Source organism: Mobula hypostoma, chromosome 23, assembly GCF_963921235.1.
Source record: "Mobula hypostoma chromosome 23, sMobHyp1.1, whole genome shotgun sequence".
Taxonomy (NCBI): domain Eukaryota; kingdom Metazoa; phylum Chordata; class Chondrichthyes; order Myliobatiformes; family Myliobatidae; genus Mobula; species Mobula hypostoma.
In genome coordinates, this window is record NC_086119.1 from 3,099,691 (window position 1) to 3,116,747 (window position 17,057).

Genomic DNA, 17,057 nt, shown 5'->3' on the forward strand with positions numbered 1-17,057 from the left:
TTTATCTTTGGAGTTCCAACCATCCTGCCCATCAGTGATGAGTGCAAAGATTAAAATAATCTTTTCAAACAGGAAGGTTAGAATAGCATATTAGGAAGATCTAAACAGAGGGAGATTTGTGAAGGAAACTTCAAAACTTAGGATTGAGGACTAGAATATAAAATCAAGGATGCATTGCTGAGTAACACACACAAAATGCTGGAGGAACTCAGGCCAGGCAGCATCTGCAGAAAAGACATTTCAGGCCGAGACAATTCATCAGTCCTTGGAGTATTGAGAGCAATTTTGGGCCCCTTTTGTAAGAAAGTGGGTGCTGGCATTGTAGAGGGTTCAGAGAAGGTTCACGAGAATTAACCCATGAATGAGCAGCGTTTGGCAGCTCTAGGCCTGTACTCGCTGTTTAAAAGAATGAAGGAGTGTTGAAACCTATCAAATATTGGAAGGCCTAGACAGTGGGTGAGGAGAGAATGGTTCCAATAGGACCAGAGGGCACAGCCTCGGAATAGAAGATGGCCCTTTAGAACAGGGATGGAGGAGTTTCTTTAGCCAGAGGGTGAGAAATCTGTCGAATTCATTGCCTCAGACAGCTGTGGATGCCAAGTTATTGGTTATCTTTAAAAGAGGTTGATAAGGAATCAGAGGTCACAAGGAGAAGGCAGGAGAATGGGGTTGAGGGCGATGATAAATCAGCAACCAGGGGGCCGGAAACTGCTCACAATAATCCTAGTGCAGTCCGACAAAAGCTTTTAAAGAGCTGGTCACTAACCACAGCCACCACTTATTCTCGCCCACATTGCAACAAAATGTGGATCTCAGATCAGCCTCTACAGCCACCTGAAGACCCACCAGTAAAAATTCTTCAGAATGTCATACTGGATTCAAGTGACTGCACTACTAAAGCCCCAGCATTACATCCTTGTTTTTATATTCTGATCCTCTGCCTTCTTTGCCACCAACTTAATCTTTAGGGAACCCTGCACAAGGACTCCCAAATCCCTTTGCACTTCTGATCTCTGAAGTGCTCTTATTTGGTATACTGGCCTCACTGATTCTAACTATGTCACTGTTACAAAAGCCCAAAAGTTCTGGAATTCTCTCCTACAACTTCTTCCTGCTTTCGAATTCCCCAGAAAATCCTTTTTTAGCTTTGAGCAGATGTACTATATCTGCTACAAAGACCACTCAAAAAAAAACACTGGAGGGCTCCTGACATACTAAGAAATATTTCAGGAGGACAGAAAGGGTAAAGTTAAAACGCAGGAAAGCTGGATCAATTTAATTGCATTCAGCACAAAAACAGGATGGGGACTATATGGATCAGATACAGGGTTAAAAAGAAATTATGGTAATCTTAATATCTAACACCCACATGAGTAAGCAAAACCCATCCATCTTAAATCCTTATCTAGCTACATTCTTTCAGGCAAAGGAGTCAGACGTTTGAAATACAGCAGGTCGAGACTGATAAATTGCCTGGCTGTTCCTATGTCCTTGCACACAGAATCAAATGAGGGCTGGCTGCTACCAGTCACAGCCGCATAAAGTGTGAGTCATTGCAGTGGGCAGCCGTCAGGGCAACACCCAGCGCATTGAGCAAAGCAGACTATAGCTAAAACATTCCTTTGTTCCAAATACTTCTCGTTTAGCTCTTGAGCAGAATTTGTGTTTACCCCTCAATTCTTTTCCACACTTATGCTGAGTTTAATTTCTGAATGTTATAATTGAGCTTCCCATCTCTACTGAGCCCAAGTGCCTCCATGTTACCAAAAATAGCTGTTTTGCCCTTTTGCCAATCATCTGTCCAGCTCTTGGCTCCATCCCTCCCCCTCCTGTCTTCTCCTATCATTTCAGATCTCCTCCTCCCTCTTTCAAATCTCTTACTAGTTCTTCTTTCGGTTAGTCCTGACGAAGGGTCTCGGCCCGAAACGTCGACTGTACCTCTTCCTAGCGATGCTGCCTGGCCTGCTGCATTCACCAGCAACTTTTGTGTGTGTTGCTAGGTAACTCTATAGTTTGCCCAGGATTCAATGGTCAATTTGTGCTGTTGGCTTTAACCATTTTTTTCCTCCATCAAACAAGAAATATTACATTCAACCATGCAGTGCCAAAGATATTCAAGGACAGAAACTGATGACACTGGAAAAGCCCCTAATCAGCCAAAAAGGCAATGGAAACACAAGCGGGCTGGCTACTTTTTAAAAAGCACGGAACCTTCGAGATGTACACCGACTGTTTGCATCACAATCTGGTATGGAGACATACCGATGTATCCTTGAATAGAAAATCCCACAAAATGCAGTTGATACAGCCCCGTCCATTACGAGTAAAGCCCCCCCAAACACTCAATGGAGCAGTGCCGCAGGAAAGCAGCACCCATCAATGACTCCCACCACCCAGGACACGCTCTCTTCTCACTGCTTCCATCAGGAAGATGGCACAAGAGCCTCAGGACTCTACCACGTTCAGGAACTGTTAATAACCCTCAACCATCAGGCTCTTGAATTAGAGGGGATAACTTCACTCACCCCATCACTGAAATACTCCCACAACCTATGGACTCACTTTCAAGGACTTTCTCTCATGTTCTCGATATTTATCCCCATTTATACAGTTGTCTTTTTGCACATTGGTTGTTTGTCCATACCCGTGTGCAACATTTTACTGATTCCACTGTTTCTTTGTATTTCCTGTGAATGCCCGCAGAAAATGAATCTCACGGTTATATAGTGTGACAGACAATACACACACTTAGTTCAAAAATTGAACTTAAATTTATTTCTAAGCTATGAAATACTATTCTGGAGAAACAACCAGAATGAAAAAAATCCTTATCATTCAAACCAGGACTGAAAAAGGCTTGTTTGAATTAATTAACCCAGCCCTCTTTTAGACACCCAGTCACGATGAACCATCATGTGCCAAACATAGCTGTCTGGTTCTGACTAACGTTAAACTGCCTCGGGATTGAATAAAACAATGCCAAAGGCATTTGTGTACATTTCATATGAATATCTCTCTGCACCTCGTTACACTGACATATGAAATGAGTGTTGAATATTGAAAGGCCTAGCAAGGGTGGATGTGCAGAGGACGTTTCCAGTAGTGTATAGCCTCAGAATAAAGGGACATCCATTTAGAATAGATGAGGAATTTCTTTGCCAGAGGGCAGTGACTCTGGGGAATTCATTGCCACAGACAACTGTGGAGGTCAAATTGATGCGTATATTTAAAGCAGAGGTTGATAGGTTCTTGGCTAGTAAGGATGTCAAAGATTACAGGGAAAGGGGTTTGAAAAGTATAGTATGTCAGTCATGACAGAACAGTGGTACACTCGATGGGCTGAATGGCCTAATTCTGCTCCTGTCTTCTGGTCATACGGAGTCCAGGCTCTCCCACCGCTCTATCCACCCTAATTTTGTGTCAAAGTCTGGAAGGCTTGAAGATAATTGGCAGAATGCAGTCAAAAAAATTCATGCCCAGATTCTCCAATATCATTTAGCTTCTAAGTCCAGCAAGTAAAACTTCTGCATAAGTGAGATCTGTCAGATCTAAAGACTCTTTCCCTAAGACAAGAATAGAAACAGCATGAAAATCTGAGCCTTTGGAATTCTTCTAAGTGTATCTGTTTCTTTTAATTTTGGCCCAGTTGTGTTGCTGGTACAGGTTAGGGGTTTTAAAATCAAAAATATATTAAATCAGATGAGTTGACCTTCAAGTGCAAAGGGACTTGGGGGTCCTCGTGCAGGATACCCTAAAGATTAACCACCAGGTTGGATCGGCGGTAAGGAAAGCGAATGCTATGTTGGCATTTATTTCAAGAGGAATAGTGTAAGGAGGTGTTGATGAGGCTCTATGGGGCATTAGTGAGACCTCATTTGGAATACTGTGCGCAGTTTTGGGCCCCTATCTTAGAAAGGATATAATGATGTTGGAGAGAGTTCAGAGAAGATTTACAAGGATGATTCCTGGAATGCAGGGGCTAACATATGAGGAGCGTTTGCCGCCTCTTGGATTGTATTCGTTAGAGTATAGAAGAATGAGAGGGGATCTCATAGAAACATTTCAAATGTTGAAAGGGTTGGACAGAGTAGATGTGATTGTTTCCCTTGGTGGGTGAGTCCAGGACAAGAGGCCATAGTCTTAGAATTAGAGGGTACCCAGTTAAAACAGAGATGAGGAGAAATTTTTTCAGCCAGAGGGTCGTGGATTTGTGGAATTTGTTGCCACATACAGCTGTGGAGGCCCGATCATTGAGGGTGTTTAAGGAGGAGATTGACAGGTATCTAATTAGTCAGGGTATCAAGGGATATGGGGAAAAAGCCGGAAATTGGAACTAGATGGGTGAATAGTTTAGTTCATGGGGGAGCTGCGGAGCAGACTCGATGGGCCGAATGGCCTACTTCTGCTCCTTTGTCTTGTGATCTTATCTCCTCAATCATTTACTGAGCCTCTCCAGCATTTTTGTGTGTTATTCAATATCTTTGCTTTTCCAATATATCTGATTCCTGTAGCAAACTGAAGTCCAGAATCAGGCTTATTATAACTGACATATGTCAGGCAACTTGTTTTGCCAACTTCCTTAAGTTGACAATCAAAGCCTTGGCCTTGCTGATGTTGACTGCGAAAAACTCTCACTCTTGTTGGTTTCATCACCATTTGAGATTCTGCCATCTCCTATCCTGAATGGACTCAATGACTTAGCATCTGTGAGAATCAACAATTTCTCTTCTCAATTTTAGACCTTGGAAGGGTAATCTCTGACTCTCAATTTTGCAGTGAAGAGAAACTGGTGTCTCATCCAAAAGAGCCCTTAAAAACAGTGTGATCATTCTTCTAAATTCCAGGGTGTAAACTTCATCCATTCTTTCCCTCAGAGAAATCAGACTAACAAACGCTAGTGAAGGAGAATTTAAAACTTCAGGTTAGTGGACAAAAACTGGACATACTGGTGTGGCTCCAATTAGTCTCTAAAACTGGATATACACCGATCCTCTCAGACTTTCTGATTGATAGTTTTGACAATAGGTAACGGTGAGGCATTCCATTACAGGTGACCCTATGTTATGAAGGGAGAAAAACAAGATAAATATTTATCCCAAAGGAAATAGTTGCTGCAAGATTGTTCAGTCAGAAACGTAAACTTTACAATACGTAATGTAAGCATTGAGGTACAAAAAAATACAAAATGTGCATTAAAAGGTAATAGTGCAAAATTTAGATGTGCAATGAAACGATATACTTATATACTTAAGGAGAAAGGATCTCCTGTGGCATTGAGTGGCACACCTCAAGTGGAATGAGTGTAACTGAAGGGGCTCCTGTTTGTCCAATATGTCATTGAAGGGGGAGAGGGGGATTGCCCATAATGCTCCGTTGCTTCTGCAGCATCCTCCTCTCAGACAACCATCAGAAAAGACAGTTCCATCCCCAAAGCAGAACCAGCCGTCCTGACAAGCATCGATTTTCTTGGCAACAGCTGCCCCTGCAGACTGCAGCATAGAATAGAATGTTGGCCACCACTGAGTCGAACATCTGCAGCATAGTACTGCAGACACTAAATGACTGGGGCCTCCTTAGTCGGCTCTGTCCCTTTCTGTACAGGACCTCTTTTTAGTCCAGTCCAGTTTATTGTCCAGGTGAGATCCCAGGTATTTAAAGGCCTGGACAACTTCCACACCAGTTCCCTTGATGGAGATGGAGATGGGAATGAGAATGCAGGGCATTTTCACTTTCCTGAAGTCCACCAATTCCTTTGTCTTAGTGATGTTGAGCTGCAGGTTGATTCAGCCCACACCACTCAAAGTTATGTCCACCACTCTTCTGTACTCAACCTCTTGACCCCGGCTGATGCAGCCCACAACTGCCAAATTGTCCAAAAACTTCTAAAGGTGGCAGGACTCCAAGTTTATCTGAAGTCTGAGGTGTAGATGGTGAACAGGAAAGGGGCAGGACAGTCTTGTGGTGCCCCTGTGCTGCTAACCACAGTATCTGATACACAGCTCTACAATGTCACATACTGTGGCTGCCTGAACAGGTAATCTGTAATCCTGGACACTAGTGCAGCTTCCACCTGCATCTCTGTGAGCTTACTCCCTAGTAAAGCAGGTCACATGGTGTTAAAAGCTCTGGAGAAATCAAAGAACATGATTGTAATAGTGCTGCCTGGCTCATCTAGATGGGTGCAAGCCTGTTGAAGCAGAAAGATAATGGCGTGCTCGACTCCAATGTGTGGTTGGTAGTTGGTAAGCAAACTGCAGGGGTCCAGTTGATGGCTTATGATGGTCCAGTGGTGTCAGGACCAGTTTTTCTAAGCATTTCACGTGAGGTCATGCAACACAAGGTTGTACATTTGTAAAAGGATCTGTACGCAAATTTTTACAAGACTGCACACATCAAGAAACAAGTTTTTATAGCTATTCCCCCCCTCCCCCAGGTAAATTCTTGGTGAATTTTATTGCATTTTAGATTTGCAAATTCTAAATGTGAATATTGCCATAACACAGGAGATAGCTGTACTGTGTCTGGAAGCATGGACTGGAGAGCCAGGTTAAAATCTCACCAAGTTGGCTGTGGAATTTAAAACAGTCAGCAGAAATGGTACTGTGATTGTCATGGAAACCCATATGGTTCAACAAAGGGGAGAGAGTCTGCCATCATCCTAGTCCAGTCTGGCCAATGTTCAACTCAAGAGCAACCAATCTGTTTAACCCTTAAATGACCTACCTCTGAAATGGCCTGGTGAAAGATGCCCAGATTCTAAAATTAAAGGAAGCATAAACTAATTGTTCTCTCCACAGCTACTGCCTTATCCTCCAGGATTTTCAGACTCACGGCATGACGTTTTTGACCTATTGAATTTCAGTCGTTCTCCACTTTCATACTTCAGACCGTATGAAAGTTCGTTAACTTTACTGCACACTATGTCTGTATTTACTGAGATAGCCAGGTCCTTCTGACTACTTGCATTTCCTGCTCTCACCATTTACAGAATCAGCTTTATTGTTTCTCTTTGCAAATTAAACATGCCACATTTTCTAGATTAAACTCCAATTTAACCTATCCACATTCAATGTCTCGCTCAATCTTCTTTTCACACTGCTCACAGTTCATAGTCTTCAGATCTGTGTGCAGTGTTTACAACTGTTCCATGTGACTTAGCAGCTTCTGCTGGGTGCTGCCATTCTCCCTCCGCCGCCCCCCCCCCCCACCCACACACACACACATACTGGTAGGCTAACTGAATCATGTTGACAATCCCTTCGCTGTGGCGGCTGAGCACCTGTGCTATGTCGAATACTGGGTGAATGAGTAGTCTTGGTAGTGCAAGTCTGCCTTTATTGATGCTTTGCTGCGTACTTGAGTGCTCGGTGGGGGGGGTGCCAATGCTTTTCTGCTGTTGGGGGAGGGTCAGTGCTTTGCTGCTACTTATGCGTGGGAGGGGAACATTGGGGTTCTAACATTTAATTGTCATTCATTCTTTTCGGCACTCCTCTGTTTTCGTGGATGTTTGCAAAGAAAAGGAATTTCAGGATGTATATTGTATACATTTCTGACATTAAATATACCTATTGAAACCTTCACATTGCTTTATTATCTTTACTAGATAGTAATAAACACTGGTGCCAAGCGGTATCAGCACTTGCCCTTCCCTTGGACTACAGTAACATGCTTGCACCCTGGAGAGGACAGTCCACCAGCAGTGCAAACGCATGATTCCCTGCGATTGACAGCTGCCTATTACTATAGACAGACAGTGCAGCAAACACTTCCAGCACTTCTTTGGCCCTTCCAGCACACCAAACTGCACCACCCAGCAACCCCCAATTTAACCCTAGACCAATCACAAAGTGACTTACAATGATCGATTAACCTACTAATCAGTACATATTGGACTAGATGGAAACCCACATGGCCACGGGAAGGAACATACAAACTTGCTGGTATTTAACTCCAATGCACCAAGCTGAAATTGTATCGCACTAACTACTATGCTATTGTGGCACTCCATATAGTTGGGTGGCAAAAAGGAAACAGGGAAATTGGTAGGCATGGTAGAAAGTACAGTTAGAGGTGCATGGAATTGGACCTATGGGATTACTTTGCTACCCACAGCTCTAATCTAATTAAATTTGCTGACGACACTATATTGGTTGGCCTCATCTCAAACAATAACAAGGTGGCCTACAGAGAACAAGTCACCTCTTTGACACAGTGGTGTCAAGAAAACAATCTCACCCTCAATGTCGCAAAAACAAAGGAGCTGGTTGTGGATTACAGGAGGAATGGAGACCGGCTAACCCCTACTGACATCAATGGATCTGGGGTTGAGAGGGTAAACAGCTTCAAATTCCTTGGTATCCATATCACTGAGGACCTCACGTCATCTGTACACACCAGCTGTGTGGTGAAAAAGGCACAATAGCTCCTCCTTTACCCCAGATGGTTGAGGAAGTTTGGTATGGCCCCCAAAAACTTTCTACAGGGGCACAACTGACAGCATCCTGACTGGCTGCGACACTGCCTACTATGGGAACTGTACCTCCCTTAATCGCAGGACTTTGCAGAGAGTGGTGCAGACAGCCCAGTGCATCTGTAGTTGTGAACTTCCCATGATTCAGGACATTTACAAGGACAGGTGTGTAAAATGGGCCCGTAAGGTCATTGGGGACTTCAGCTGTCCCAACCACAATCTATTCCAGCTGCTACCATCTGGGAAGCGGTACCGCAGCATAAAAACCAGGACCAACAGGCTCTGGGGCAACTTCCTCCACCAGGCCATCAGACTGATGAACTCACGCTGATTTGAGTGTACTCTGTATTACACTGACTGTTCTATTTGTTATAAATTATTATAAATTACTATGATTACACATGGCATATTTAGATGGAGATGTAACAAAGATTTTTACTCAAGTATGTGAAGGATGCAAGAAAAAGTCAATTGAATTCAGCTCAATTCACTGGATGGACTGAAAAGCCACCCCTGAAGCCTAAATTTCATGACATGACCAAAGCCAGCACAAAAGCAGCAAAGAAAATTTTTTAGGTTATCAAGTCTACATATTCCTTGCAGTTAGAGCTGAGGTTAGATTAAAGTGGCAAACAATACATTTCACTGCCTGTTTCAATGTACGTGACAAATAAAGTTAACCTTTAATCTAGCGAGAAGAATTCCACACATCTTATGTTGCAAGACCTCTCTTGGGTTCTGACACAAAACAAGCAAAGTGAGCAAGCAGCAAAAGAAAACAAGGAGATACTTATCTGAACCTTGCCCATTCAATGAGTTTGCTGTCCTCCTTTGTCACCAAAGCACCTCACTGAAAAGCTCACAGCATGAAATGAAGGAAACACAGATGAGAAGAGGTAGAACAAAAGTTAAAAATGGAAAGAGAAGCAAAGGTTATATGTAAATACTGCAATCAACCTTGCAGAATTGCTTTCTCAAAAGGGGCAACTCCAACTTCAAAAGATAACCAGCCCAGTACTTGACAGTATGTAAAAGCAAGTCATATGGGAACACATACTAAAGAACAGATCAAAGATCACTGGTGCAACAATTGTAAATTATGGATAAATGTTCAGAGCATGGCTGTTCACTGAAGAACTGGGACCATCTCTGGAAGGCTGACCAGCTCGAATCACATTTCCAACTTTTTAAAAAGCTACTATAATGGTCTCAAACTTTCCATCCCAGATTTACAAGCACTAATTTCTCTTTGGCTTCCCATTAATCTCACACCATTCACCATTGAAAGGCCTGGATAGAATGGACGTGGAGAGATTTCCAAACATGGAAAGTCTAGGACCAGAGGGCACAGCCCCATAATACAAGGATACCCCTTTAAAACAGATGAGGAGCAATTTCTTTAGCCAGGTGGTGAAACTATGGAATCGATTGCCACAGACAGCTTGGAGGCCAAATCATAGAGTCTATTTAAAGCAAAGGTTGATAGCTTCTTAATTAGTCAGGACATCAAAGATTACAGGAAGGCAAGAAAATTGGGTTAGGGGAAAATAAAACAGCCATGATCGAATAACGGAGTAGACTTGATGGGCTGAATGGTCTAATTCTGCTCCTCTGTCTGTGACAAGGACAAGTGTTTCACATTTCATAGTTTTATGGCAAAGGAGCCTGTCATTTGACACAATGACCCCAGTGGGGCAATATCATTCACATCATCACTCCTCTCTTCACGTATATCTACAATCTGTTCTCTTTCTCACATACCCACTGACTGCTTTTGGAGTCTTTAGGTACTCAAGTTGGTAATTTTTTTTTGTAGCTAATTAACTCTGATACAGCACGAGCTCCTATTCCCGTTCTACCCAACCAGCTGGCTTCATCTCCAAACAACAGGAATTCTGCAGATGCTGGAAATTCAAGCAACATACATCAAAGTTGCTGGTGAACGCAGCAGGCCAGGCAGCATCTATAGGAAGAGGCGCAGTCGACGTTTCAGGCCGAGACCCTTCGTCAGGACTAACTGAAGGAAGAGTGAGTAAGGGATTTGAAAGCTGGAGGGGGAGGGGGAGATGCAAAATGATAGGAGAAGACAGGAGGGGGAGGGATAGAGCCGAGAGCTGGACAGGTGATAGGCAAAAGGGGATACGAGAGGATCATGGGACAGGAGGCCTAGGGAGAAAGATGGGGGGGGGGTGACCCAGAGGATGGGCAAGAGGTATATTCAGAGGGACAGAGGGAGAAAAAGGAGAGTGAGAGAAAGAATGTGTGCATAAAAATGAGTAACAGCTGGGGTACGAGGGGGAGGTGGGGCCTAGCGGAAGTTAGAGAAGTCAATGTTCATGCCATCAGGTTGGAGGCTACCCATACGGAATATAAGGTGTTGTTCCTCCAACCTGAGTGTGGCTTCATCTTTACAGTAGAGGAGGCCGTGGATAGACATGTCAGAATGGGAATGGGATGTGGAATTAAAATGTGTGGCCACTGGGAGATCCTGCTTTCTCTGGCGGACAGAGCGTAGATGTTCAGCAAAGCAGTCTCCCAGTCTGCGTCGGGTCTCACCAATATATAAAAGGCCACATCGGGAGCACCGGACGCAGTATATCACCCCAGTCGACTCACAGGTGAAGTGATGCCTCACCTGGAAGGACTGTTTGGGGCCCTGAATGGTGGTAAGGGAGGAAGTGTAAGGGCATGTGTAGCACTTGTTCCGCTTACACGGATAAGTGCCGGGAGGGAGATCAGTGGGGAGGGATGGGGGGGACGAATGGACAAGGGAGTTGTGTAGGGAGCAATCCCTGCGGAATGCAGAGAGGGGGGGGGGGAGGAAAAGATGTGCTTAGTGACGGAATCCAAGAAAGTGCAAAAGTGAATGCAAAACTGGCAGTGGCAGGAAGCAGAGGCATGGATGACTGCCAAGCTGTTCCCAGTGGTACTCCACAGGGCTTGTAACAGATTCCCTACTTGCTGCAATATATAATAATGATCTAGGACAGCAGAGTTATGTATTGGTTAGTACAATCACTTTACAACACCAGCAACCACCAGTGTTTGATTCCCGCCACTGTCTGTAAAGAGTTTGTATATTCTCCCCGTGACTGTGTTGGTTCCCTTCCACATTCCAAAAAGTACTGGTTAGGTAAGTTGTGGACATGCTGTGTTGGCACCGGATTTGTGATGACACTTACAGGTTGCTCTTGGCACAATCCTTGCCGATTTGTTCGGATGCAAACAAATTCCACTGTAATTCAATATAAACAAGACAAATAAAGCTCATCCTCATCAACATAGGGGACATGGTAATGATTGCTGACGTATGAAAGTTGGCAATGCAGTCGACCCAAAATGTACCCATGTTGCTCTACCAAAACTTTAAACAGCATTTCTTCAACTTCACCCATACTAAGCAGGAACTGACAGGCATATTAAGAGATCCACATCCAATTTCTTTCATGAAGATGCAAACTGGATTTTGTCTGCAGGCCAATCAAGCATCATAGCTGCTGCTTTTATGAGCTATGATTGCAATAGTTGAGATCATAAAGCAATGTAGAATCATTATTAAAGCTTTATACCTACATGGCCCTTCACAGTAAGGATTCAGCTTCAGTAAGGAATCTGACCAACTGGAATGCAAGTTAATTTAAACTTTACGCATACAAATATTTCCGCATCCGGAATTTGCTTCCCAGGAGTTGCCCTCAAAATGCTGAACTATTCCAAGCCACACATTTTCACACTCAACATTGCTCAAATGCACATGTATTACCCATTTTCACTAAATTTATCCCTTTTTTTAAAAAAAAGCCAAAATAATTCAAGCACATTTTTACCTTCTGACCCCAACAGATCAGCTGAGCACAGAATAAGAATGAAAATTGGATCTTCTTCCCACAGGAATTGCATTGTTATCCTTACTATGTTCAAAACATTAAATTCTCCTCTCCTCAGCTCAAAGGCCACAGAATCAGAACTCATCAACTCATCAAGTCAAGGCAGGAAGTTCCTGAAACATGCAGTACATGTCTATCAAGAGGAGAGAGTGAGCAGTTTCAAGATCCTGGATGTCAAGATCTCTCCGAACCTAACCTGGTCCCAACATATCGATGCAGCTATAAAGGCGGCAAGACAGCGACTATACTTCATTAAGAGTTTGAAGAGATTTGGTACCTCAACAAAAACACTCAAACATCTATAGATGTACCGTAGAGAGCATTCTAGCATTCTGACAGGTTGCATCACTCTCTGGTATGGGGGGGGGGGGGGGCGCTACTGCACAGGACCGAAAGAAGCTGCAAAGGGTCATAAACTTAGTCCGATCCATCTTGGGTACTAACCTACAAAGTACCCAGTACATCTTCAAGGAGCAGCGTCTCAGTAAGGCAGCATCCATTTTTAAGGACCCCTAGCACCCAGGGCATGTCCTTTTCTTATTGTTACCATCAGGTAGAAAATACAGAAGCCTGAAGGTGTACACACAGCAATTCAGGAACAGCTTCTTCCCCTCTCCCATCGGATTCCTAAATGGACATTGAAACCGTGAACACTACCTCGCTTTAATATTTATTTCTGGTTTTTTTGCACAATTTTTAATCTATTCAATATATGTATACCGTAATTGATTTACTTTTTTTTCTTCTATATTATGTATTGCATTGAACTGCTGCTGCTAAGTTAACAAATATCATGACGTATGCTGGTGATTCTGACACCCTGCCTGGTCACTGAACACAGTAGGTAGAGAATGTGCGTCATGCACCACGCCCAAAAATGGGAACTCATTTAGTGGAATTTCCCAGGCTACTCACAGACAGCATTTTTATCACAGAACTACAAATTCCAGTTTTAGTTTTCCCTGACTGATAGAAAGTCTCACGACAGGTTGTCACGGTAACATAGCAGTTAGCGCGTCACTATTACAGCTCAGGGTGAAGTTCAGAATTCAACTCCAACTGTACGGGTCTGTACGAGTTTGTACGTTCTCCCCACGATCACATGGGTTTACTCTGGTTTCCTCCCACATTCTAAAGACTAGTTAGGAGGTTAATTGGTTATTGTAAATTGCCCTGTGATTAAGCTAGAGTTAAATAGGTAGACTGCTAGGTGATGTGGCTTGTTGGGCCAGAAGAGCCTGAACTGTGCTGTCTCTCTAAATCAGGGGTTCCCATCTTGCAGTCCACGGACCCCTTGGTTAATGGTAGGGGTCCGCAGCATAAAAGATGAGAACCCCTGCTCTAAATAAATAAAATGAACTGAACCCAGAAAATTTACATGGACAATGTTTCACACCACCTAAAATCAACCACACAAGCTTCATCTGTGGAACACAACCACATAGAGAGAAAATAACCATCAAAAAGGAGGAAAGGGAGGTAAACTGAAAAGATTTGAAAAATAATGTACACACAAGATTGTCCTTGGCTTTTAAGGTCAATGCAATAAACAAACACCATTACCAGAAAGCATTCCAACCAGCAGACATCACATTCCAACACTGACCTGTTGACCTGACTGGCACTGGTCTGCTGGAGCACTTAAATACCAGATGTGAACAAAGTAATACAAAATAATTAGGAAGCAAAGCAGGAATCCAAAGTGGTTCTGTAGATTCCTTTTGCAGCACACAAACTTATCACTGGAAAAATGTCTCCTCATCATGGACATCACTACTGTTGTCATTGTTCAGGTCACCATTCTACAAGCATGTTTGGGAATATTAACCTCCGATACTTTATCATACACTGTGGTGGGATTAAGGGCAGGGGTACCCCAACCAGCAAGATGTCCAGAAATACTTTATTCAAGTCAATTCTCTTGAAAGAACTTAATTAAAAAGAGGAAAAACACTACAAGCGTTCAAAATCATTCAAGAAATCCTATTAAGCCATTTGCAATTTTGTTTTTGGGTCTCATCAATAACGAGAAATAACTAATTTTAGCTGTTGCAAAGAACTTTAGTCAGTAAATGACATTATAGCACATTTTGGGCTTTTCCATAAACCAGAATAGTTGCTATCAATTTAGAACGAAATTTGAAAACCAGTGTTCAATTCAATCTCTAAAACAATTCCCAATAAAAACCTTTCCTTTGTAGGGATATTTAAGCAACTACAATCCCTCACTGGCCATACAGCCTGATTCCAGCCCAAGTGAAATACTGCTAATCCTTTAAAACGTCAGCTAAATATTTTGGCTATGAACTTCTAGGACTCAGTAAGTTCAGTTTTGTTGCTCACATTAAGCAGAAATAGTCAACAAGATAAAAAAAACAGAAAAGGTGCAGATGTTATCCAGGTGTCTTGTTAAACTCATATATTTACAATAACCCTGTTTTGTATGTTTTGGTAATGGGAAAGTTTAAATCCAGTATACAGAGAATAAACCAGAAACTCTCACAAGTAGATGCAAGCGATTAAGCCCCTCAAATCTCTACCATTCAAACACTCATTCTTAAACATGCCTCTGTCTATTTGACCACAACTGTAGAAACAAATGCATTTTCATTTTAAGGAAAAGATTAATTAAACAGGGTCGGTCCCCAAAGGTTCAAAAGTTCAGACTATTGTTAGATTTAGTTTTGCTGTATTTCAGCTTAGACTGAATCAAGTGACGTTGGATCATGGTTGGATGGGACAGATACAATTTTAATGCACAATAAAGGACACATGCTATCTAGAATCATCAGCTTACTTGTTCCAGCACTGTAAAGACATACTGTTCTCTTTACTAAGTTTTAGAATAAGGTAACACATCTGCACTAGTGTTTCAGCTTTCCTCTGACGTCTGCATTATAATTCACTAATACAGGCAACCTGTTTTATTTGGAGGGGGCATGGTTTTAACAGAACAGAAATCTACAACATATTACAGGCCCTTCAGCTCAATGTTGTGCTGACCATGTAACCTACTCCAGAAACTGGCTAGAATTACCCTACCGCATAGCTCTCTATTTTTCTAAGCTCCATGTACACATCTGAGAGTCTCTGAAAGGACCCTATTGTATCTGCCTCCACCACTGCCGCCGGCAGTGCATTCCACGCACTCACCACTCTGGAAAAACTTGCCCCTGACATCTCCTCTCTACCTACTTCCAAGCACCTTAAAACCATGTTTCTTAGAAAACTGACCATACGGCAACTTTCCATAACGCAAAATCACATTTGCACACATATCAAGAGATAGGCAGAATCGGTTGATTTATTTACATTTTTTCCATCCCACGCAAAATTTCATAGAGCAGATTTTATTTCTTAGTTCAAATTTTTGGGCAGCTATGAGTGACATGTACCAGGAAATTATCTGAAAATTAAATTTAAAACTTCCACATCTCCAGTGACTTACTCAAGAAAATCTGATGTAATTTTTTTTTAATGTAAAGATTTAACTCCTTGGGCTGCTGCAATGCTTCAGAGACAAAGATGCAAAGAAATCCTCCATGATCAAGGCACCCAGATGCAGGATGATTTGCTTTCCTCTCAGCCCCATCCTAAGACGCTCCAAGGAAATTTAGTACTTCCAGTGTCAGCATCGTCTGGAATCATTCAGGAGTGACAAACATGCTTCAACAGTCAGGGAAAATGTGAGAAGACTGCGGTAAAACAGAGTTAACCGGGAAAGTGGAACTGTTGTGGATGGGGGGGGGGGGGGGGGAGGCAATTCAAGATTGTTTAATGTCATTTCCAGTACACAAATGTAAAGAAGAATGAAGTTATTGTTACTCTGGATCCGATGCAGCACAACAATGCAAAACAATAATAAAAATACACATATATCATACACAAGATAGAATCAATGTATAGAAGCTATGTCCATAAAATGACTCTTGGTACAGGAATGTCTGTACACAAGGTGACTGACAGGAAATGATAAAGTAGTGGTGGATCCCCCAGGGCATCCTATTTTTACCCTCACTGTGCTAGGTGCCAGTGAGGGTAAGAATAGGATGCTCTGGAGGATGAACAAGTGGCTGAGGAACTGGTGTAGGGGGCAGAGTTTCAGATTTCAGGATCATTGGGACATCTTCTGGGGCAGGTGGGACCTGTACAAGAGAGACGGGCTACACTTGAACTACAAGGGGACCAATATCCTTTCAGGGAGGTTTGTTAATGCTATTGGGGAGGCTTTAAACTAGATTTGCAGGGGGATGGGAACCAGAGTACCAGAGCTGACAGTGTGGCTGGGGTGAAAATAAATGATGTTAAAAGTTCAAGCAAAGCCACAAATAGAAAGGTTGTGAGTGGTGGTAAAAATCTCCTGAGGTGTATATATTTCAATGCTAGGAGTATTGCGGGGAAGGCAGACGAGTTGAGGGCGTGGATTGACACGTGGAATTATGACGTTATAGCAATTAGCGAAACTTGGCTACAGGAGGGGCGGGACTGGCAGCTTAATATTCCAGGGTTCCAATGTTTCAGATGTGATAGAGGCAGAGGAATGAGAGGTGGGGGGGCGGGGGGTAGCATTGCTTGTCAGGGAAAAGGTTACAGCAGTGCTCAGGCAGGACAGATTAGAGGGCTTGTCTACTGAGTCCTTATGGGTGGAACTGAGAAACAGGAAAGGTATGGCCACATTAGTGGGGTTGTATTATAGACCA

At 42.9% G+C, this 17,057-nt stretch overlaps 1 protein-coding gene across 3 annotated transcripts in view; it reads right to left on the minus strand.

Annotated features, from left to right (window-relative positions):
* Positions 1-17,057, minus strand: part of crk (v-crk avian sarcoma virus CT10 oncogene homolog) — a 120,407-nt gene that overhangs the window by 72,913 nt on the left and 30,437 nt on the right. Inside the window, exon 2 of one of the 3 annotated variants that reach the window (XM_063031816.1) lies at positions 9,283-9,328. The exons of the other annotated variants lie outside the window; for them this stretch is intronic. Within the exon in view, the coding sequence (XP_062887886.1) occupies positions 9,305-9,328 (24 nt within the window). The 3' untranslated portion in view covers positions 9,283-9,304. Of the gene's footprint in view, positions 1-9,282; positions 9,329-17,057 lie in introns of those variants that run through there. 3 annotated transcript variants of the gene reach the window in all.